Below are 22,073 nucleotides of genomic sequence, written 5' to 3' on the forward strand. Positions count from 1 at the left end.
CTGAACTATAGTGGACTTCTGCTATTTCTCATATACCCCAACTCCATAGAAAGGATAGCAATTGCCAGGTCAGCATCTCCCATTTAGGGGCAAAGCATATCAAAGATCCTGTGGTGGGTATTGAGACAACGCTAACAAAGATCATAGATGTGTATCAAAGGCAAAGGCAGACCCTGAGGTGATTTTCTAAGACTGGTAACCTTGGTACTGGAACCTTGACTGTCATTCAGCCTTGACTTCAAATGACGCCCTTCCATTCCCTGGGCGAAAAGAGAACCTGAGTTACTCTCATTTATTATCCTGGTAAATAACACCATTCAGAATCAAAGACACAGGCAGAAAGTTATCTTCTAGCAGTTTGCAAGTGGAAGAGAAGGAAAAGCTCACTTAACAAACCATGCACCATTGCATGACAAGCAGATCTTCTGAGCAAAGCAAAGCCTGGTTGCAACCTGGAGGTAAATGAACTTGCTGCAGGAAATGCTGTGGCTGATTCAATGGGCCACCTTCTAGCTGCACTGAGTCTCTGCCCTGAGAGATGCTGAGGTCTGTCTACAGGTAGATGGAGCACCTGAAGGATCAGGTATGAGAAAAGACCGGAGATGTATGGATGGATGCTGTAAAGCTTTTGTTTGGGGAAAATAATGCATATGGGTCTACCCATTTTCCTCATTTTAGCAGAGGTAGAAGGGAGAAGGCAGTTCAAAAAAGAAATTCTGGTCTTCCAACTTCTCTGCTCTTGGGGCTCATCATCTTCTGCTCATCTTCTTGGGGTCATGATCTAAGAGCTTGTGGTCTCCTCCTCCTTGGAGTCTCCATCTTCTCCCCTTCTCTTGAATCTCTTGATCTTCTTGGAGCCTGCATCTTCTTGGAGTCCTCACCTTCTCTCCCTGGGACCAGGGCAAAATTTGGTGCTGGATGATGTAGTGATGTAGATATTTTATATGCTTATACTAATAGCTTTTCAGTAATGGTGGCTTTGACTGCTCTCTACATGTTTAGGGAGCTGAGAAGCCTAAGGTTGCTGTCATTTGGCTATTTTGCCTACTTACACCCAGTATTATGCTGGGATTATTGATCAGACCTGAAATTACATTTCAGGGCTGCAAATTAAACTAGGCCTCAAGCGCAAGTATGGAAAGACCTAGAGTGGACCAGAGGAATCTCATGGAAAGAGATTATTAACTTGTGTCTAGTGCTTCTCCAGGTGCCTGAGATGTGCATTCTCTAACCCGCATCTATCTGGAAAACATAATTCAGGATGAGCAGGAGAACCACACCTTGGGATACCTTAGAGCATCTCAAATAGTACTGGGGCATTACACGTGGCCAACTGAATCAAGCTCTAGGCTCACACTTTATAGGTACAATGGATGGGATGGTTTTAGACTCATCCATCCTCTGCCCCATTGCCCCTCATTCACATCTTTAGTTTCTTCTTCATGAGTGAGAAGGCTGCTTTGTCTCTCACTGCTGACATCCTTCCCCAAGAGCAATATGATCATAAAATACTTTCTGTTCTTTCTTCCAGGATGGGGTTGATCGGGAGCAAAAACCAGCTGATGTCCAATGAGAAACTGACGTCAGGAAGCAATCCGAAAACCAGGAGTAGACCTCCTCCTGCCCCACCCAAAGTAAGTCTCCAGTTTTGTGTCCTTAATATGGGGTGAACAGTTCCATCATCACCTTCTTACTCTATTTTTTTTTCTCTGTAAAGTGGATTCCATTTTCTCTTCATGTTATGGATGTGTTTGTTCTGAGTGTGCTCACAGTGATGGTGCTCTGAAGCACTGTGTTGTGCCAAGCATCACTTGGACTCTGCTGCCTTCACCTCTCTGCAATACAGGCTCATGATGCTGACTTGCAAGTGGCACAAAGATGGGTCAGATTCGAGCTAAGATTCAAAGCTGCAAGCCACAGAGGAAGCTTTACTATCAGGGAGGGCAAGGAGCTTAATTGATAAAGAGGGTCTGCATCTAATCTGTGTTGGGCTGAGAATCAGAAATGCTGAGCTCCTGCTGCTCCCTGTGAAATCAAACAGCCCATGTTTGCATGAGCACAGATCAGTGAGCTACTGGGTTCAGATTTTGGCGCCCTCAAATAATAAACTCCACATATAGGCCTGGGAAATCACTTAATCTAGCTGCCTCTCACTGTGTGGAACATGAAGATGTTTTCTCTCTTCCTGCCCTTGTCAGTAGTGCAGTCAGATGCCAGCACAAGAGAAACTCTGGGTGCAACTAGGATGTGAAAAACTTCTCAGGTCTCAAGCTTGTACAGAAGGGAGGCATTAGCAGTCCTCCTTTCCTTCCTCCATGCATTGCTGCTAAGCAGGAAGTCAAAGAGTAGCATGGATTGGAAGCAGTGAGTGTTTTTTTAATTCTTTGTCTGTAGTTCAATTCTTTGGCAAACGTATAAATATCCCCAGCAGTGGTTAAAGACTCCCTTCAATAGGTCTTAGTTTATTAAAGAGTCACTGACTCTTTTTAAAACAGACCCCTGAGCAAAACATATTCCACAAGCCTTGGGACAATCACAGCAAAGAGCATCCCAGGTTTTCTGCTTTGAATAACACTGCAACAGTTTTTTCTCAGTGGGGCCATTCATGTCTCATCCTCCACTGGTCCAAGACTGGGCATCAGGGCTAGACAGAGCAGGGTCTGAATGAATGGGTAGGCAGTTATGTTTTTATTTACAAGGCAGTCAAGGTTTATGCAAGCTGACAGTCAGGCCATCTAAGAATACCTCACAGCAAAACATATTAAAACCATCCAGACGTGTAAGGACCTGGGTGTGGGGGTGGTCGACTGGCTGCAGTGGGTTCCCACTCATCTCTGAAGCTGAAAGCAAGTCCTCCTGCAAACACAGCGAAGTAATTATGTCTTCTTTTCTTGTTCTATTTCTACCAAAGGGCAGACAATTTATCAGCCTCTCTCATCTAAACCAAGCCTCTGCACAAGGTAAGATGCTGAGCTCAATTGCTGTTTCCTTCACCTTCCCGTGGGGCTTTGCAAAGGGGTGGTCCTCCATCAGCAGGTCTTGAGAATGAGGTCTCATGCTACAGCCATGTGGTTTTTGTAAGTTTAGTGTTGCCAGGCAGGGAGTTTATTGGTTCATTTTGAAAGAATCAGTTTAAATCACTACATGTTGATAGCGGCCAGTTTCTCCCACTCACTGAAGAAATTAAGAGAGAAATGCACTCCTTCATTGGCTGAGCAAAGTGAGATCTGAGGTGCTGACTGCATGAGATCCCTCTGCTGGAGCACAAGAACCCGTGAATGCCATAACCAGCCAGCTGAAGATTTCAGAGGTAATAGCAGAGAGAGACTACAAAGAGAATGAGAAGAAAGGAAAGTACAAAATAAGGATGCTCGGAGCATCCTGGCTGTTGGCTTCAGCCACCTCTGCAATTATCTGCAGATTGCAGATGGCATTTGGTCGATGATTGCCTTTCAGCAGGAAGCCCTCTGCTACCTCTGCCCAGCCTCTGAAAGCAGCTTGTAGTTATTTGTGTCAAAGAGATTTTGTAGATTACAGACCGAGAGAATTAAAAGAAGGTAAAAATACAGAGGAAGGTTGGAGGGAAGCGGTTAGTAAATCACAATATTTTCTCATATGTATGAAAGAGCAGAAGGGGAGATAGGCCTGGGGAAAGGAAAAAGAGGGATGATGGATATAATCAGTGTAACAGCAGACCTGGCCTTCATGGTCTTATCAAAGAATGGTCTGCATTGAAAAGGCCTACAATGATCATTTGGTTTCAACCCCCTGCTGTGTGCACGGTCACCAACCAGCAGCCCAGGCTGCCCAGAGCCACATCCAGCCTGGCCTTGAATGCCTGCAGGGATGGGGCATCCACAGCCTCCTTGGGCAACCTGCTCCAGTGCATCCCCACCCTTTGGGTGAAAAGCTTCCTCCTAAGATCCAACCTAAACCTCCCCTGTATCAGTTTAAAACCATTCTCCTTGTCCTTTTGGATGCCTCTGCTTTGAGGTGACCAGAGGAACGTCAAAATGGAAACATTAAAATGTTCTGGTATGATGTGGTTTGGTGCTATTCAGTCCCACACCTGTGCTGACACACGTGGTGGAATGTAGCTCTTCATCCATGGGAATCTGAGTGCATTTCTGTCCAAGTATTTGTTTTCCAGAAACAATATTTCCTTTGGAGAAATGGTTATCAGGGCACATTTCCAAATGGTCACACTCTTCTACCACCACAACTGAGCAGACATCACTGGGTTTTTTGTGCTTATTTTTTTTAGCATAGTTTTTGCTCTGGTTAGAAGCATGACAGACATAGTCTTCAGAGGCGCCTTTTACTTCTGCTTCAAGCCAGAAGGCAGAAGTGGAAAGATGCTAAAAAATACCATGTTAGAATTTGTAGATGTCAAAAATCTTGTGGCTTGTTGGGTATGGTTCCAGTTTTGGAGGAATACTCTCACTAAAAATTCAGGAACTTCTTGTTTTTCTCTATTGGTGCCTAAGTTTCCAGAGATGATGCTATGTCTGCCTCTGTCCTGTGCAGCAACATGAGCTGATAGGAACCATCTGAGACATTTGAATTTTTCCCTATTTTCCCCTTCCCTTTCTCTTTCCCTTTCATTATGATTTTTTTCTCTTTCTGCTCTTGTTGTAGTGCATCTTGTTTCACAGCTTCAAGATTTCACACTGACGTTTCAGAAATTATCTATTTTTTGTTAATAGATCCTAATAATGACAGGAGGTGTCATTATTTGTCTTAATGGAAGTAGCATGAAGATAGGCAAGAAGTGTATAACTGTGTTGGCAGCATTGCAAACACACTATTTATTGTGGGTTATTCCATCGTGTGAGCCTCTCATTCATTTTACTACACATCCCTAAGCACTCACAGTGCCTCTAAGGTTGGTGTTGGGTCTTTCCTCCACTCTGTGAAGTCAAAACTTACCTTTAATTCTGTACTTCCAAAACCCTCAGCACAGCAAAGTCCAGGTCCAAGCACACCAGCTCCATTTCTAGAGCTGCTGCTTTCAGCTTGCTTTAGATAGATAAGATGTAGAAGATAGGAAGAATAACACCCACGATCGCCCTTTCAGCTGCTCACAGCTGAATGTAAGCACTACTGATGGAAACAACTGATTGTTTCGGATGCTTCTCATCATGCATCATCATAACCTAAGAGTGCACAAAGAATCAGCTTCTCCACGAGGACATTTCTTCCAATTGAGGAACTGCAACTTCTTCAGCCTCTGGCCTTGCTTTTGACTAACCATAGTATAAGCAGGTCTCATTTTCAGAAGGGGGAAGCTGGGTGTGCTCTGGAAATTGAAGTCCTTTGAAGTACTGCAAAATTAACATCCAAATTCTTGGTCATTTTTATTGTTCCCTGAAGATGGATTTGAGTTTGATAAGGATGCAACAAGAAATGTGGCTGTGAGCTTCACTGGGAAACAAAAGAGGAAGGCTTATTTCTCATTGAGAAATGAGGAGTTCTTGTACAAAAATTATCATTCTCAATCAAAAGTAAGAGAGGGAAGGAAGACAAGAGTGAATGCTCCAGATTCCTAATTAAAAGTTAGACATTACAGTTTTATATGATGTTATGAGGAAAGCAGAAATTGTCTGCAACAACATTCACTGAGTCAAAATGGTGCATGGATGCAGAAGGCAGAAACGTATCTGGCAGAAAGCATTCCTTCACTGCAAGCTTATGTTCTGAAGGCACACTTTCCAAGCAGACCTTGGTGAACCAGCCCACGTCTTGCTGAGCTGGGAGACAGGACCCAATTTTAACAGCATATCTCTTAGTTGAGCCAATACAGTGTCACAGAATAGTGGAATCATTTGAGTTGGAATGGACCCTTGAAGGCCATCTGTCCCACTCCCTGCAGTGAACAGGGACACCCACAGCTCCATCAGTGCTCACAGCCCCATCCAGACTGACCATGGCTGTCTCCAACCCAAGGTCACCCCCCCACCTCTCTCTGTTTCAGTGCCTCACAACTGTATTTAACCCTGCTGCCACTTTAGCACAGCTCTAAACCAATTCACCATCTTCTGTAAGACACTGGCACAACCATAGCCTGGTTCCACCACCATAGGATGCTTGCAGACACTGTCCATTCACGATGGGGCAGTGGTGGGAAGCCTGGTTGAATCATTTCCATTAAGCCATCAAACTGGCACTTGGCCTATGCAAACTGAGCTGGTATCTCACTTTCCTGACAGCAGCACTGAGCCAAGACGCGTTTGGCTCGCAATCAAAGCCCTTGTGCTGCTAGCACTATCTGCAAAGCAGTCACTCCCAGCAGCCCCGACAGCTTCATGACCTAACTCAGTCAAATGGGCCAAGAAAGCATTATCGGCGCTGTTTCCCAGCAGGGTGACAGACTCAGAGAGGGAAGGAGCTGCTTTCATCATGAGACGGCAAGTCCTGCTGGCTTGGCCAGAGACAGCACTTTTCTTCTTGCTCACTTCAGCATGCCGTGTTTCTGAATGCAAACATTGAAAAGGGGATAAGAGGGAGTCATATAATTGTTTCACCGTGCAAAACCTTTTCTTGTCCTTGCAAAATGTAATCCTTTTCTTTCTCGATTTCTCTCTTTTTGGTTGGTTGGTTTTGCTTTTTGGTTTTGTTTATTTGCACTTCCCTTGCTTGATTCAAGTTCAAAACTACCTTTTTTTCTAACTCTTCTTCCTTTTTTTTTTTGTTGTGTTTTATTTTTTATTTTTTTTTTATTCGAACATGCAGCCACTCCGTACTTGACATTTACTTCTACTTTTCAAAGGAAAAGCAGAACCGCTGCATGATTTCACTCACAATTGGAGTGGGACAGTGCACATGGATGGCACGTTGTCCAGCCACTTTGCAGCAGTGCACGCCTGGCACCTCTTGTGTTGGAGAAGCTGAGATAACACCTGCTTTCTCACGGAGGCAGCAAGTAGATGGATGCAGTGCTAATGCCAGATGCTCTGAGATCCCTCAGAGGGAAGCTCCCAGCCGTGCAAGCTATTTTAAGACTTCAAAGCCTTGCAGCCAGCCATGCTTTTCCCCTCCTGTAGGAAAGAGCATGGCTCTGCCGAAACTTCTGCACCTCCAAGTTCCTCCTTGCAACTGCTCACAGCTTGGTTTGCTGCCTTTCCCTCCTTGCAGCCCTCCCACGCTGACCCTCCGCATCCCTCATTGCCTGCCAGTCGCCAGCGGGTCCTGCCCAGACACAGCACCCGAGCTGCCCCAGAGACATCTTATCTGCCGATGACAAAGGGCCAGTCTGGCTCTCTTGCTGGTGGCATTATTTGAAAAGGTCACATAGAGACAGTGGCTTGACAGTCTGTTTTGAAAAATGCTATGTATAGCCTGTCCGTGGCTCTTGGTGCATTCATTAGGCTGATGACAAGATGAAAGCTTTCCATGGCCAAGCATCTATTTTGTCTTCTTTTTCTTTTTCCTCTTCATTTCTTTTTCCTCTTCCTTTTCCTTTTCCTTTTCTTTTTCCCTTTTCCCTTTTCTTTTCTCTTCTTTATTCTTTCTCCTCCTTTTTCCCTTTTCCATTTTTTTTTTGTCCCTCTTTTCTTGTTGTTATTTTGCTCATTCCTTACCCTTTTCTCTTTCCCTTCTCTCTTCCCTTTTCCTTTCCCTTTTACTTTTCTACCACGTTTTGGTTCAGTGATTGTGTTTGTGCATGCATGCCGATCACCTTCATAGGTTTTGCTCTGCCCCAAAATAGCTGCTCCTTTCTGGTTCAGCAGCTGCGAGCGCACATGAAAGGTCACACAACCTCTCCACGAGCAGCACCAGCACAACCTGGGATGCACATGTAGCAGCTCTGCTCCCATACAGAGATCCCCCATCCCACAGAGATCTTCCCTCAGCAGCCTCATGCACACATGCAATGCCATGCACAGTGCAGCTTGTGTGCAAGAGAGTGCAGAAATTCATTTGGTTCTGCCCAAAATGTGCTGGACCAACACGGATGTAGTTAACACAGAGTGTCAGGGTAGGGGGTGGGGACTCAGTCCTTCTCACAGCCTTGGCCTGAGTGAGTTGCAAGAGAAATGGGAGACACAGAGCACTGGTCTTTGGGTCTGGAGAGAGGAAATGCTGAAGCAACCACTGCCCTCTTGGGAACTGTAGCTGAGCCAAAGTGAGCAGCTGAGTGCTGGAGCTGAGGGCAGCAGCATGACTTACATGTGGTGACACATCTGCAAGAAACAGCATGTAAAAGGGATGGAGAGACATGATCCGAGCAGAGAGTGTTTCGAGGGAGAGTTGGACCCTTGCAATGGGCTCCACTAGCAGGAACTGAGGTGTCACCATCCTTTCTCTAGACAAGAAAACCTCCTCTTTTTGAGTCAGAATCCCTGGGCAATGTTGCCACAGCAGATTTCATTTTCTGTTATGTAGAACCAAGGCCAAGCACTGACAGATTATTTACGACTTTTCTTATTCCACACAAACACTTTTTCCTTGTTGACACTCTGGGTTTTGTGTATGTGTGGATCTGGAGGGCTTTAAAAAGACAAGCACAGGAAACACAGGTAAAATAGCTTAAGCTCTGAGCAGAGGTTGTGGCTGGCAGGAAAGATGGGCTGGGGGAAATCTTGGCTTTGGGGTCATGGGTGCGAGGGGGGAAGTGCCTCACTGCACCGCTGACTGTGTGTCACCCCCCAGTAAAGAGCTGAATTCAATATGCTGCTTCTTCTTGTAGATGACATCATTGTGATTGCACTGTACGACTTTGCTGCTTCAAGTGACCGTGATCTGGAGCTGGTCAAGGGGGAGAAACTCCAGATCCTCTCCAAGTAAGGGATGCTCAAAGTTGAGCACAACCAGGCTGGCAAAGGTGGGGACTTTGGGATCAGACATGAATTTGATGCCCATCAGAGCTGTGGAGATGTAGAAGGTGACACTATACTGCTTTCCTGGGATTGCAGGCACTTTGGGGTCAGGTTGTGTCCATGCCTGGCTGCTGCTGGGACCTTCTCCCCTGCCAGTACACTTGGGTGCAGAAGTTGCATGAGTGCAACTAACGCAGCCCATTGCATATTTTGTGCTGATCGTGCATTTGCAAAGGATGTGGGTTGGGTGTAGTCAGAGGAAAGGACAGAGTTGAGCCAGGAAGATGAATGATTTCATTTCATCTTCTTGTAAAACTCACGAGAGGAGGCCAGCTGTTCATCTACCCAACCCATAATAGGGCAGCAGTGAGGTTTGGTCCCATTTAGCCTTGGAGGGCTGCTCTGTCCTTGGCTGTCCTGTGAGGTGGCCTCCTGAAGAGACCTAATGGACACATGGAGCTTGGAACCAGTGGTCCCTCTGGAGGGGGATGGCTTTTTGTCATGGTCTGTGCTTCCTCTACATCAATGGAAAGAAGCCGTGACCTCAAGAAGCTGCTGACAGGCCACACAGTTTTTCTCAGCAGCCTTCAACCAAGTGGTGATCCTAGGAGAATGAGAGAGACTTCACATATTAACATCTCCCCTAAGGAGTGCTCAGAACCCCATACACCATGTTGTCCTCTAATCCTTACCTATTTGTGAAACCTCCTCCAGGCACTGACACATTTTCTTCTTGCTTTGCAGTGAGGGGGACTGGTGGCTGGCCAAATCCCTACGAAGTGGGAAGAAAGGCTATATCCCCAGCAACTTCGTTGCACTAGTAGACAGCCTGGAACAGGAAAAGTAAGTGCATAAGCTGATGAGGGGTGAAGGTTGATGCAGGGCTTTCCTTCCCAAAACAGCATCTTGACACTAATTGTTGCTTTAGCCGAGATGTGGACTTTGTGTCTAGCTCCCTGCAAAGAAAGATTTGATCCAATGTTGTTTTTGTATCAAAGCAGAAGAAGGAGAAGCTTTTTCTCTATTTTTTATCCTCCTTGATGGTATTCAGTTACAGAGGATTAGCCCCAGTAATCCCTCTTGGGATCCACCTTGGCAATCGCCTCTTGGAGAGACCCAGCCATTACTGAGTTCAGCATGCAGAAATGGGATCAAAGCATAGATGCTCTTTGTATCCAGGGGGTATGTTTTAATGGCAGTTAGCACCTCTAACCCATGTATCTGCTTCACACATGGCCTGTGGGTCCCTGCTCTGGCTGGGCTTGTGTATAGCAACACTGGAACAAATTCTGCTCTTTGCTTTGCTCAAACTGCTAGGCAGTGAAACAAGCCCGAAGTGACAGAAATCTGCTGTTTATACACCAAAAACAGCTCATTACTGCCACGTTCCAGCAAATGGAAATCTATTTACTGATAAAAATAACCCTCCATTTCAGAGTGTAATAGTAAAAAAAAAAAAACAAAACAAATCAACTGGAAAGAATGTCGTTTTTCTTATTCTGAGCTTTACCTTTTCTGTCTCCTAGGTGGTTTTTTAAGACTCTGAGCAGAAAAGATGCTGAACGGCTGCTGTTGTCTTCTGGTAACAAAATCGGCTCCTTCCTTGTTCGAGAGAGCGAGACCAGCACAGGTGAGATATACAGAGCAACTGCTGGACATCTCAGAGCTATCCAGATGCTCCATAATATATAGATATAGTTTTGCAGCATACCTGCCAGCCCCATGCAGATGTCCCATAACATCTCACAGGTATGCGATACCTGTGTTTAGGGGACTAAACAGCCCTTGGTATGATTTGAAGCAGAATCCTTTGCACCTTCTGTGCTTTTCCCATTCCAAACTTGCTACTCTTTAAACAGAAAGGAGCTGAGAGCCCCTGTGGGATGATCCCAAGCCCGAAACAGGAGGCTCTGAGACTTAGAGCAAGATCTGGTGTTGCCCACACTGCTCTGAGCCTGTGCCCAGCACAGAATGTGGACCTATCTGTAAGCCCAGGTTTGTGCTGGGATGTGATGCAGGACTGCAGGACAAGGAAAGACCTTGTGGCTGAGAGGCTGTAACCCCTTTTGTCCATCCTAATTATTGCTAGGGAGGATGAGGCTCCTGCCATCCACGTGGCTCCATGTAACGTATTAAATGTTCTGCTCTCATTGAGAGAAGAGAGAACAGATGCTTCCCAGCTCTTGTGCTCTGCCCTTACACCACTTTTCCCAGGGGAACAGGAGCCAACCACAGTGAATGACAGGGAAAGCTCCATGGCACTCACTCCAGCAAACCAAACTCTGGCTTTGGGTGAAATGCAATCATTAGCATTAAAGACAGGAGGAGGATTAGCCAGGTAGTAGGCAGGTGATAGGTTGGCCTGGAGGATGCCTGGAGCCCCTGTCACTGCTGCATTCTGCACATCACTGCTCTGAAAGATACAGGGATTTAATTCCTGCACTCCCTTCTGCAGGGCTGTGTGTTGTCACTGCAGATGGGTTCACACCATGTTTGGCTCCTTCCTTTTGCAGACCTTGCTCTGCAGAAACCCCTACATGCCCCAAGCCATGTCCATGCATGCTACTTGCTCTTCTGGATTCGTGCCTTATAGGCCCAAATTGGATGAGCTGTAGCCTGGCCTGTACATTATTTCAGTCACCATGAAATTAAATCACAGAATCACTGAATTATCAAGGTTGGAATCATATTCATCAACACAATATCCAAACATTTCTTGAACACATCACCAGCAGCCACAGCAACAATAATAGAATAATAATAATGACAATAATAATATTGCATGAATGTGGTTAATCCATTCTAGCCAGTTATGCTAAGCACTGCAGACACAAGCCCTATAGCATCACCTCTCTGCACCCAGCAAGAACCGTACATCTCTCTCTGGGAAAGACATTCTTAGCTGTGTAGTTATAGACCTTAATTAACAAGACAAGGGCTGTAAACAATGAGCCATTCTTCGGCTCTTTGCCGGAGTGTTTTGTTGCACTGCTGAGGATGCTGCAGGGCTCCATAAAACCCAAGTGCTCCGCTTCCAGTCTTGGGGTTCCTTTGCTCTGCATATAAACCAGCGGGTCTTCCATGAAGTTTATGTGACTGCATTTCATAGTTTGGAACAAAATTCATCCCAAAGCAACTGCTTGCACATGGAAAACTTGTAGACCCTCCCAGGACCTACTTGTCAAGGCACATAATCAAACAGCAATAGAGCAAATGTCCACAGAAGTGATTTTCTATTGTTATTTCCTTTAAATTATCAGCACAAGGAATGTTTCCAGATGTAGTGCAGGAAACTGCAGTGAGAACTGATGCTGTGATGGAGAAACACCAGCCAGGGAGCATTACGTGCTGCCAGACTTTCCCCTCATGTGGAGGATTAGGCTTTCACAGTCAGCATGGAATGCCCCACTTCTGCTTATGATCCTATATGACAGATACATGTTTTTTAACATGTATAGCCTTGCCTTTTCAGATGTTAAAAAGGCAACCTATCAACCCAGTTGACGTATTGGATTCTTAACAGCCCAGCAGGCTTATAACAACTTTCTCTGGAAATATGATCCAGGCTAAGGGGGGAAAAACTAACATTGCTAAGCTGTATTGAAATTTACCCTGACATAAGCATGAAGTTGCTGCTCTGTAGCAGCATTTTGTTCTGGTTGTTTTGGTTTCTTTCTGTGTAAAATATATATATATATATAAACATGTGTTGGATTATAACCCCATTACAAGGAGAAAACAGATGAGAGTAGGACTGGGGTTTAGGCTATAGGGAAAGACAGGGATATGAGGACCTTGGATAGCAGTGAGAAGGGACACTTATTTCTTTACCTTCTTTCTCCCATGAACCAACATTGTGGTTGTACCAAGGGGTTGTATCTATAAACCAGCTGGTCTGCAGTCACTTGCTTTGTCTGGATGAGAGAATTCAGATGAAAAAGGGAAGCTGTGGAAAGTCTATAATGACCTAAAAAGATGGGGTTTTGATGACCATGTGGTTTCCACAGGGCTGTTGTTTACCACATAGACAAGTCTTACCCAACCAAACCTCAACAGGCCCAGTCAAGCTCTGGTGAAACTTCACCCTCTTCACATGCATTGGAGAGGTGGAAATTAGCAGCTTTGGAGCCTGATGAGAAGGAATCAGCAAGGGCTGGGAGAAGTGCCTACAGCTGCAGACAGCTGAGAAAAGAGAGGGTTGCTGGTCCCTGAGTTGCTGCTTGCCCTCACTGTTTCTTCTCTTGCTTGCCCTCCAGGTGCCTATTCCTTGTCTGTGAGAGACAGCGATTCTGCTCATGGGGATATCATCAAACACTACAGGATCCGCTCTTTAGATGGTGGAGGTTATTACATCTCCCCAAGGATGACTTTTGCCACCCTGCCAGAGCTAATCCATCATTACAGCCGTAAGTTGCTTTCCTTCCCTACTGACTCCTAGCAGGAGGTGGGTAGAGGAAGGGTGGGCTTGCTAGTCACCACCATTGCTCCATCCACCCTCATGAGCAAGATGCTCTTCTTCAAACTGGGCTCCCATGCCCTGTCTTTTGTCCTTGGGCATTATGAGGGTGAGCTCTGCCGACTGCAGTGTAACCAGGGAGTCACCAAGAGAACTGAGCACTGAATGGATATGCAAGAGGAATGTCTGGGAAGGTTTGAGACTTATTAAGCAAGACAATAGTCTCCTTTATGACTCTTTTTGAGCCTCCTCCTTTAATTGGATCCATTTTGGCTGCGCTGATCCCTGTGGCTGAAACACTGTGGGTTTATGGAGTTGTCCCACAAGCTGGCTTTTTCCTCTTCAAGGAGGAGCAGGTTAGCTCTGAGGCTGAAGGTTTGCTGATGAACTGCCCATTGAACTGTCTTATGGTTTTTGCTCACACAGAGAGGGGAGATGGTCTGTGCCAGAGGCTCATGGCTCCCTGCATATCCCTGGCTCCCCAGAGGCCCTGGGCACAGGATGAGTGGGAGATCCCACGGGAATCTCTGAAACTTGTGAAGAAGCTTGGCAGTGGGCAGTTTGGGGAAGTGTGGATGGGTAAGTACAGTAACCCCATTCAGGAAAGAGGAGACAGAAAAGTCTCTTTCCTGAAGACAGGGCTGGTCTGGGCATGGGCATCCTGAAGAATGAACAGCTAATTTGTGGGTACATCTGCAGCAGTAGATGATGTACTCTTGGGAAGGACCAGAGAGGTTGTATTTGCATGGTTCAGAGTGGGCTTCATAGGGAAGTTGTGACTGATATGCCTCTCCAATCTCCTCCTATACCCGCTGGCTGCTCAGAGCCTACTGGTCTGAGACTTACCACTCCCTTTTGCTGGGAGGCTGAAAACTCTTGCTATGGTTTTCTGCTCCCTGCTCCACAAGCTCTTTTCCTTACGTGGCCCAGCAGAGCCTGCAGAAAGGCCAGGATTCCTCAGTGCATTGTTATCTCCCTGCAGGCTACTACAAGAACAACTTCAAGGTGGCAGTGAAGACCATGAAGGAGGGCAGCATGGACCCTGATGCCTTCTTGGCAGAAGCAAACTTGATGAAGAAGCTCCAGCATAACAAGCTGGTCCGTCTCTATGCTGTAGTCACAAAGCAGCCAATTTACATCGTGACAGAGTACATGGCCAATGGTAAGGAGCCTTACCAAATGCTTTTGTTGGATTTCTTGCAAAATCAGGTCAATGAGCTGGCTGGTACTCCCACGTATAATGGGTGGACATTGTGCTGAACTGATAAGAAAAGCAATAAATGATCTAGGGGACTGTTTCTGGAAAAGGAAGGGACCCTCTGGTTAAATACATGATTACATGTTCCATAAGCCCCTTCACAAGATGGTGGCACTCCACTTGAAGAGTATTTCAAGTTCTGATCTCCCCCCATTCGTGTTGGAAGTGCAGAAGTTTGTTCTCCTCATGGTGAAATTGTCCTTTTGCCCCTCTTGACCACGAGGCATCAGGTGAAGAATGTCTAACACTTTGCAAAGGTGTGTGCATGGAGTAACTTGGCTGCTTTTCAGAGCACTTACAGAAGATGATGCAGGGGACACCCACTGCCCTCCCTTGGATTCTCTCCAGGATGTGGGTAGATTTGTTGCCCATTCAGAGAAGCACCAGAGAAAGAACATGCACAGATGTATTCTGAAGGCTCACTGCGGTCTCTTCTCTTTTTGCAGGATGCTTGCTGGATTATTTGAAGACAGAGGAAGGGAGTCAGCTGAATCTCCCCAAACTCATTGATATGTCTGCTCAGGTTAGTGATCATCCACTGGCAATGAAATGGAGGCCATCGTTTGTTTTTGTCCCAGTGAAATCGTTGCAAGTTTGAAGTACATCTGTGCCAGCATCGAGTGTCACAGAGGAAAACAGCACCTCCTGGTATGCTGTCAGAGGGCTCCTCTCTCAGCCCTCATCTTAATGTGCATGTCACATCAGCAACGCTCTGCTGGCCCTCAGGGGAACTTTATGCAGTTCTGAAGGACATTTCTTTTTTGCTTATTTTTTATTGTTATAGTTTTGCTTGTTTGTTTTTGGTTTGTTTTGTTTTTATGGCTTAGTGAGCAGGAAGAAGGTTGTTTCTCTTATGACCAAAAGGAAAAGAAAGCTGAACAAAGAGACTTTCACTGTAGAAACGTGCTGGCTTTCCTCAGTTCTTCCCTCCTGATGATGGGGCATAAAAGATGTTGTGCCCCTCAAAACTGCAAATGACCTTCCTTTTGAGAGATAATTTCTGCCTTTATAGGGTTTTGGCCTTGTAAGCATCCCCAGGCTGTAAATGTAAATAGTTATAGACCCATCTGTAGCCCCCTTGTTTAGTATTTCTCCATTGATTTCTTCTTTCTTTCTCTCATTCACTTTTCCCTTCCCTACTTTTCTCCTTTCCTTTTTTCATTCTTCTATTTGATCTCTTGAAAGATATCGCCTGTGGTTTGTTTTAAACATCTGATGAGAAGCATATGATCCAAATCCATCACTATTTGAGAAACATTGGATTTGACAGGAGATTTATGCCACTGTGGAAGAGGAGAGCAATACTGAACATGTGGAATGACAGAGCATTTCCAGGCAGTAGTCTCGCCTGGCCCCAGCACCAGGGTTGTATAAGTCTGACAGTACTGAGGTTGCAGGAAACCCTGACAGAGACCTTTTCCAATGCAACTTCCAGAGCTGAGAACCCAAATATCTCCCTGAGCTCAGGCTTTGAGCCCTGAACGTGACCTGGTGGTCTGAGCTGCCCAAAAACCCATCCACTTCAGAGGTGAAAGCTGAACAGTCCCCATATAGTTGGCATTGACACTTGGGTTCATGTTGATATCCTCTTTCCATGCTCACCTGGAAGCACCTTTCTGGGAACCCCTCCACACTATTTGCATGACCCTGAACTGCCCATGGCTTCCAGGATCAGGAAAGCCAAAACCCAGACATCTGAGCAATGTGGTGCCCAACATGAGCTGCCTGAAGTGCGTGAGAAGGATTCTGCCCATCCTTCATGCTGTGGGTGTCAGTTTGAAGATTTCATCATTCCCTTCCCTCCTCAGCTGACTTCAGACACTCAGTAGCTCTGAGATGAGGAAGAGGAGGAGGAAGAGGAGGAAGAGAGCAGTCTCTTGAGACAGTTTGCAGTCTATGACTATCAGTGGTATTGGGATGACAGCATGACCCAACAGGCATCCAGCCCCATCAATCATAGTTTTGGATCCACTAGCATCCGTTGGGGCTAAGATTAGAAAACACTGGTCTGATGCACTTGACCCTGTGGTCACTCTTCAGAATGAAAGCTTGAAAGATCTCTGGTCTGGAACGAGCCTATCACCAGCTCTTATCTCATTAGATCAGGAGAGGAAATGACATCAATTCTTCCATTTTCCACTACAGAAGGCAGCACATGCACAGAAGGGGTGTTGATGCAGGTTAGAAATGCAGCATTGGAAAGTATGTGTTAGTATCCTGTTTGAAACCACATTTAAGTCAAGATGCTGATGTGAATCTGTATGGGGTGGAAAATTGCTCTGCCATCACCCACAGGCGTTTAAAAGCTTTGAAAGGTGTTAACCATTATTAGCAGGGCTGTGTGCATCCACTCCTCCTGAAAAATGCCTGGCCCAAATCTGGACTTGGCTAATACAGTAGCTTTGGAATCCCACGTGTCACATCATCCAGCACTCAGTGGTAAAAGATCACTGCCCTCATTTATGGGGGTTCATCTCACACCAGATATGACCCCAGGGCTGCTCCAACAAGCTAAAGACTGAAGGATGATCTCAGGAGCCAGAACCTCCCAAAGTAGGGTGACTGAAGAAGGCAATGTATGCCCAGGACAAGGGATCTATATCAGTCGTATTGCTACACATACCTGGGTTTTCTGCTCTATTGCAACCCATAGGAATCTGAGGGCAGCTACATTGTGTCTTTGGTTCCTAATCTGGATCCAACCCAAAGGATTAAAACATGAGTCTGATCTGTATTGTGGAAGTCTCTCCATGGATCTGCACCCTACTTGGAAGCAGATCTACTTGGGAGACCAGAGGAGGATGCTGAGAAGCCTCTGATTGTCCCAGATTTGTCTGGATTTCAGTATTGTGACTTGAGAGACAGACAAGCTCTCTCAATGTTGTTTGTTTTTTTTTAATTCTTTTTTTTTATATATATAAAAAATATCACTTATTTAATCTGTAGTAATGATTATTAAAATCCCAACTAGAAGCAACAGTCTTGTGGCAGAAACTGAGAATCCAGTGATGTGGCTTCAGGTTAACTTCAACTTTCTGCAGCTCACTACAGACACAACTCAAAGTCACAACTTCTGAGCAAAACAGAATGATGCTCCTGCTCTACTTGACTTGGCTGTTCAAAGCTTTGAGAGACTGGCTGCATGCTGGTAGAGCTGCACATATGCATAGATATGTGGGTAATATCTGTGTACATGCAGATGTTTCTGTCTTCCTGTTTATCTACCTGTCTGTGGATCTATCTGATTGTTCATCCACCCATTCACCCATCTGTCCATCTATCCATCTGACCATCTATCCTTCCATCCACCCACCCATTCATCTATCCTCTCATCCATCCATCCATCCATCCATCCATCCATCCATCCATCCATCCATCCATCCATCCATCCACCCACCCACCCATCCATACATACATACATACATCCATTTACCCACTCATCTATCCTTTCATCCATCCATCCTTTCATCCATCCTTTCATCCATCCATCCATCCATCCATCCATCCATCCATCCATCCATCCATCCATCCATCCATCCATCCATCCATNTCCATCCATCCATCCATTTATCCATCCATCCATCCATCCATCCATCCATCCATCCATCCATCCATCCATCCATCCATCCATTTATCCATCCATTTATCCATCCATTTATCCATCCATCCATCCATCCATCCATCCATCCATCCATCCATCCATCCATCCATCCATCCATTTATCCATCCATCCATCCATCCATCCATCCATCCATCCATCCATCCATCCATCCATCCACCCATCCATCCAAAGATGCAGTCGGATGCATGTGAAGGCATTTGGGCAACCCTACATACAAGCTGTGCATCTATAAAAGGTGGATGAGATGCAGACAGGCTACAAAGTGGTCCATGGGAAGGTGACAGCTGAAGATGGGCTCTTTTCTCCTCCCCTAGGTGGCAGAGGGAATGGCATACATTGAGAGAATGAACTCCATCCACCGTGACTTGAGAGCTGCCAACATTCTGGTCTCAGAGACACTCTGCTGCAAAATTGCTGATTTTGGCTTGGCCAGGATCATTGAGGATGAATACTTGGCACAAGAAGGTGGGTGTCATTCCCTGCGTTGCCTCACTGTCTCGTTTCCCTTATCTCCAGTCCTCTTACCATGGGGCATCCAAGGGCTGGGCTGGGACCATGTCAAAAAGTCATTAAAGCTTGAATAGCTTTGATTCTACTGGGGAAAGAACAGAGAGATACAAACTGTTGTCAGGTAGAAAAAAACCTTTTAATTAAAGCAACAATTGCTGTTGTCTGTTCACATCTTCCTAACTTGATAATATCTTCAGTAAGTCACACTGCAGCTCCTCAGGGCTCAGCTTTTGGGGAATACCTTGCCCATGCCCATGGGCACCTTCACATCCTATATTTCCCTTTGCTTCCACTGAGCAGGAGCCAAATTCCCGATCAAATGGACAGCACCAGAAGCCATTAACTTTGGAGTTTTCACCATCAAGTCTGACGTGTGGTCTTTTGGGATCCTCTTAACTGAAATCATAACCTACGGCAGGATCCCTTATCCAGGTATGGTGAGTAGGGGATGAGCATCCATCAGCTTCAAAGCATGTAGTGATGGCTACAAAGCATCTGTTGATTTCTTTAGAGCATATACTGATGGCTCCAATGCATCTAGTGATGGCTTTAAAGAATCTACTGGTGCCTTCAAAGAACCTAGTGGTGTCTTCAAAGCATCTACTGATGGCTTCAAGGAATCTAGTGACGGCTTAAAAGCATCTAATGGGGGCTTCTGGTGCTTTATGCCTGGAGACAATGCAGATGGGTACTTCCAATCCAGACAAAGCCTGAAGAAGAGAGTTGGGAGTGGGGTGGTTGGATGGATGAGGGACTGCAGACAGGGGTGATACTCAGCTGTAGCCCAGCATCTGGTCTTTCCTTGTCCCCACATCCCCGCAATGCTGAATAACCCATGCTGTGCTGTGTTCTTCTCTAGGAATGACCAACCCTGAGGTGATTCGCAACCTGGAGCAGGGTTACCGCATGCCCTGCCCGGACCTGTGTCCAGCTGAGCTCTACAGCATCATCCTGAGATGCTGGCGAAACAAACCTGAGGAACGCCCGACCTTCGAGTACCTGCAGTCTGTCCTTGAGGACTTCTACACAGCCACAGAGAAGCAGTATGAGGCAGAACCTCAGCCATAAGCCACCGGCACCTGGGGACAGAGGAAAGCAACCATCCTGCACAGGTTGGTGATGGCTCTTGTCAGGATCTCCCTTTCTCCCGTGCGCTTCTATGATGGATTTGGAGATGGGGAGAAAGGAGGGACATGAGGGAAGACGATGGTGTCACAGCCCCCAGCTGCCATCCCTCTGCCCCCAGGAAGGGGGGAACACTGCCTGGAGGATAGCACAGGGCTGCATGCAAAGCCACTGACCCCTCCACAAAACAGGGATGTGTCCTCTCTGCACCTTCTGGGGTCTCACCAGGCCTCCAAACTCTGGAGTCATCCTTGCATGGGGTGACAAACCTGAATCCTTAATAAAGAACTGGAGAGACCATTTTCCATTATTTTATTCCTCCATCAGGATGTCAATGTGCTCCTGCATTTCCCATTCCCATTTCCCAGCTCCCTGGGAGGAGGTTGTGCTCTGCTGCCAGGTAACAGAGGCAGGATGAGAGGTGATGGCCTTATGTTGTGCCAGGGGAGGGTCAGGCTGGATATTAGGAGGTATTTCTTCTCATAATGAGTGGTGCTGCAGTGGCACCATCCCTGGGGGTGTTCCAGGGAAGGATGGATGTGACACTGAGACACGGTCTAGGGTGGGCACAGGTACGGGATGATGGTTGGTTTGGGTGATCCTGATTGATCTTTCCAACCTTGATGATTTCGATTCCTCCTCCCAGCCCAGGGAGGAGAAGGGGAGAGGTTTGTGGTGTGGCCACCAGATGTCCCCACTTCCCCGTGAATCTGAGAGCTCCGAGCACAGCGGGGAAGGGGAAAAAATGATACAGAAATGCCCCAAAATAAAATAAAAACGGAACAAAATAAAATAAAAATAAGAAATAAAATAGAATAGTATCCTCCCTCACTCTTCCTGCTTTGCAAAGCTCTTCATACATCACTGGTGATTCATGCTATAGGACATCTCCACATCCTGCCCTAGGATTGATGAGTAGGGGTCTATGGGAGACATACACCCCTCTACCACTGCAACTGCAGCTGGATGGGGAAGCACAGGGTGCATAAAAGAGCATTAGATGCTGTTAGTTGGACAGTGGGATCCTCCCAGGTGTCCAAACCTGGAGGTGAAACAAGCCCTGGTGTCTCAGCTGTTTCTTTATCACACGTATGCTATGCCAGTGCCTTTCACAGCAGAACCACAGGCAGCTTTGCCCCTCATGGAGGACGATGCAGCTTTGCCAGGACATCAGAAGAAACCCTCCAAATCAGCATTAGTGGGAGCAGACAACTGTGGTTACATTGACCAGTCCAACAAACCCACCATCTCCATCTTCACAGTCTTGCTCCTGGGCCTCCTGAGCAATATGTGAGCAGAGCCTGGTGCTAACTTGGGATTAAACAGTCTTGGTCCACTTGTTTTTTATTAATGATAAGGCACGCTGCAAATAAATACAGCTGAAATAGAAACGACTCCTGTGGATCTTTTATGCTGGAACAAACAGGGTAGGAGAGTTCCAGGGTATCTGCAAAACACTTGTGCGTTTCATTATCACCCAAGGCCAAAGAGTCAAGTATTGTAGCTCAATTTAGAAAGGAACTGGGTATTTTTATGGCCAGTAACAACACGTGGCCAAGCCCAGGGTGAACATAACAAAGTAGAGGCAGAAAGTTGCATTTCCTTTGCACTGGACATCATGACCTCAATTAACTATGTGTTGAATTTGTTCCCTGCCACACCTGTGACAAATGGATGGGACAGACACTCACCTGGCTTCGTAGTTCCAGGTACAGAAACAACTTGCATTGCTTCCTTCCATAAGGCGAATGGGGCTTGAGAAGTCTTCATAGCCTTAAGAGAGACCTTGAGCTCCATGGGCAGCAAAGGTGCTGCAAGTGATTGGGGATCTCACACTCTGTGATCCTTTGCTGACCTGCAGCACTGGTATTGCTACCCAAACAGCTCACTTCACAAGGAGGCAGTGAAGCTTCCCAACAAGAGCATGCTGTTTATTTTGTGCAGGCATCAGGTTCTGCAAGGTGTTTTACAAGATAAGAGGTAATCCTTGCCTTAGAAAGAATATGAGCTCTCTGAATGGCCCAGACAAGGGCTTAAAGAGGTACTTAATGATATATATTTCACAGGACAACCAGGAGGGTCCTTTCATTTCACCCCCATGTGCCGGCCGGTCTTTGTGAAGACCTTTGAAATGGCCTTTCCATTCCTCATACAGAAAGACCCAGACCTCCATTATCTGTCTGTGCTATTTCTACCCCACGTGGTCTTGGTCTCATCACTACATCCACATCCTTGACCTAAAAATTCCACCTGTGCAGCTAATGTTCTTATATTGGTGTGGAG

At 46.2% G+C, this 22,073-nt stretch overlaps 1 protein-coding gene across 3 annotated transcripts in view; it reads left to right on the plus strand.

Annotated features, from left to right (window-relative positions):
- Positions 1 to 21,528, plus strand: part of BLK (BLK proto-oncogene, Src family tyrosine kinase) — a 33,404-nt gene extending 11,876 nt beyond the window's left edge. For 2 of the 3 annotated variants that reach the window (XM_015859870.2, XM_015859872.2), the window contains exons 2-13: positions 1,532 to 1,634; positions 2,912 to 2,960; positions 8,690 to 8,783; positions 9,564 to 9,662; positions 10,346 to 10,449; positions 13,076 to 13,225; positions 13,702 to 13,854; positions 14,258 to 14,437; positions 14,980 to 15,056; positions 18,470 to 18,620; positions 18,966 to 19,097; positions 19,525 to 20,100. In XM_015859870.2, the coding sequence (XP_015715356.1) occupies positions 1,533 to 1,634; positions 2,912 to 2,960; positions 8,690 to 8,783; positions 9,564 to 9,662; positions 10,346 to 10,449; positions 13,076 to 13,225; positions 13,702 to 13,854; positions 14,258 to 14,437; positions 14,980 to 15,056; positions 18,470 to 18,620; positions 18,966 to 19,097; positions 19,525 to 19,733 (1,500 nt within the window). In that variant the 5' untranslated portion in view covers position 1,532 and the 3' untranslated portion in view covers positions 19,734 to 20,100. Of the gene's footprint in view, positions 1 to 1,531; positions 1,635 to 2,911; positions 2,961 to 8,689; positions 8,784 to 9,563; positions 9,663 to 10,345; positions 10,450 to 13,075; positions 13,226 to 13,701; positions 13,855 to 14,257; positions 14,438 to 14,979; positions 15,057 to 18,469; positions 18,621 to 18,965; positions 19,098 to 19,524; positions 20,101 to 20,893 lie in introns of those variants that run through there. The other variant, XM_015859871.2, reaches the window with a different exon arrangement.
- The last annotated feature ends 545 nt before the right edge of the window (positions 21,529 to 22,073 follow it).

This window comes from Coturnix japonica, chromosome 3 (assembly GCF_001577835.2).
Source record: "Coturnix japonica isolate 7356 chromosome 3, Coturnix japonica 2.1, whole genome shotgun sequence".
Classification (NCBI taxonomy): Eukaryota; Metazoa; Chordata; class Aves; order Galliformes; family Phasianidae; genus Coturnix; species Coturnix japonica.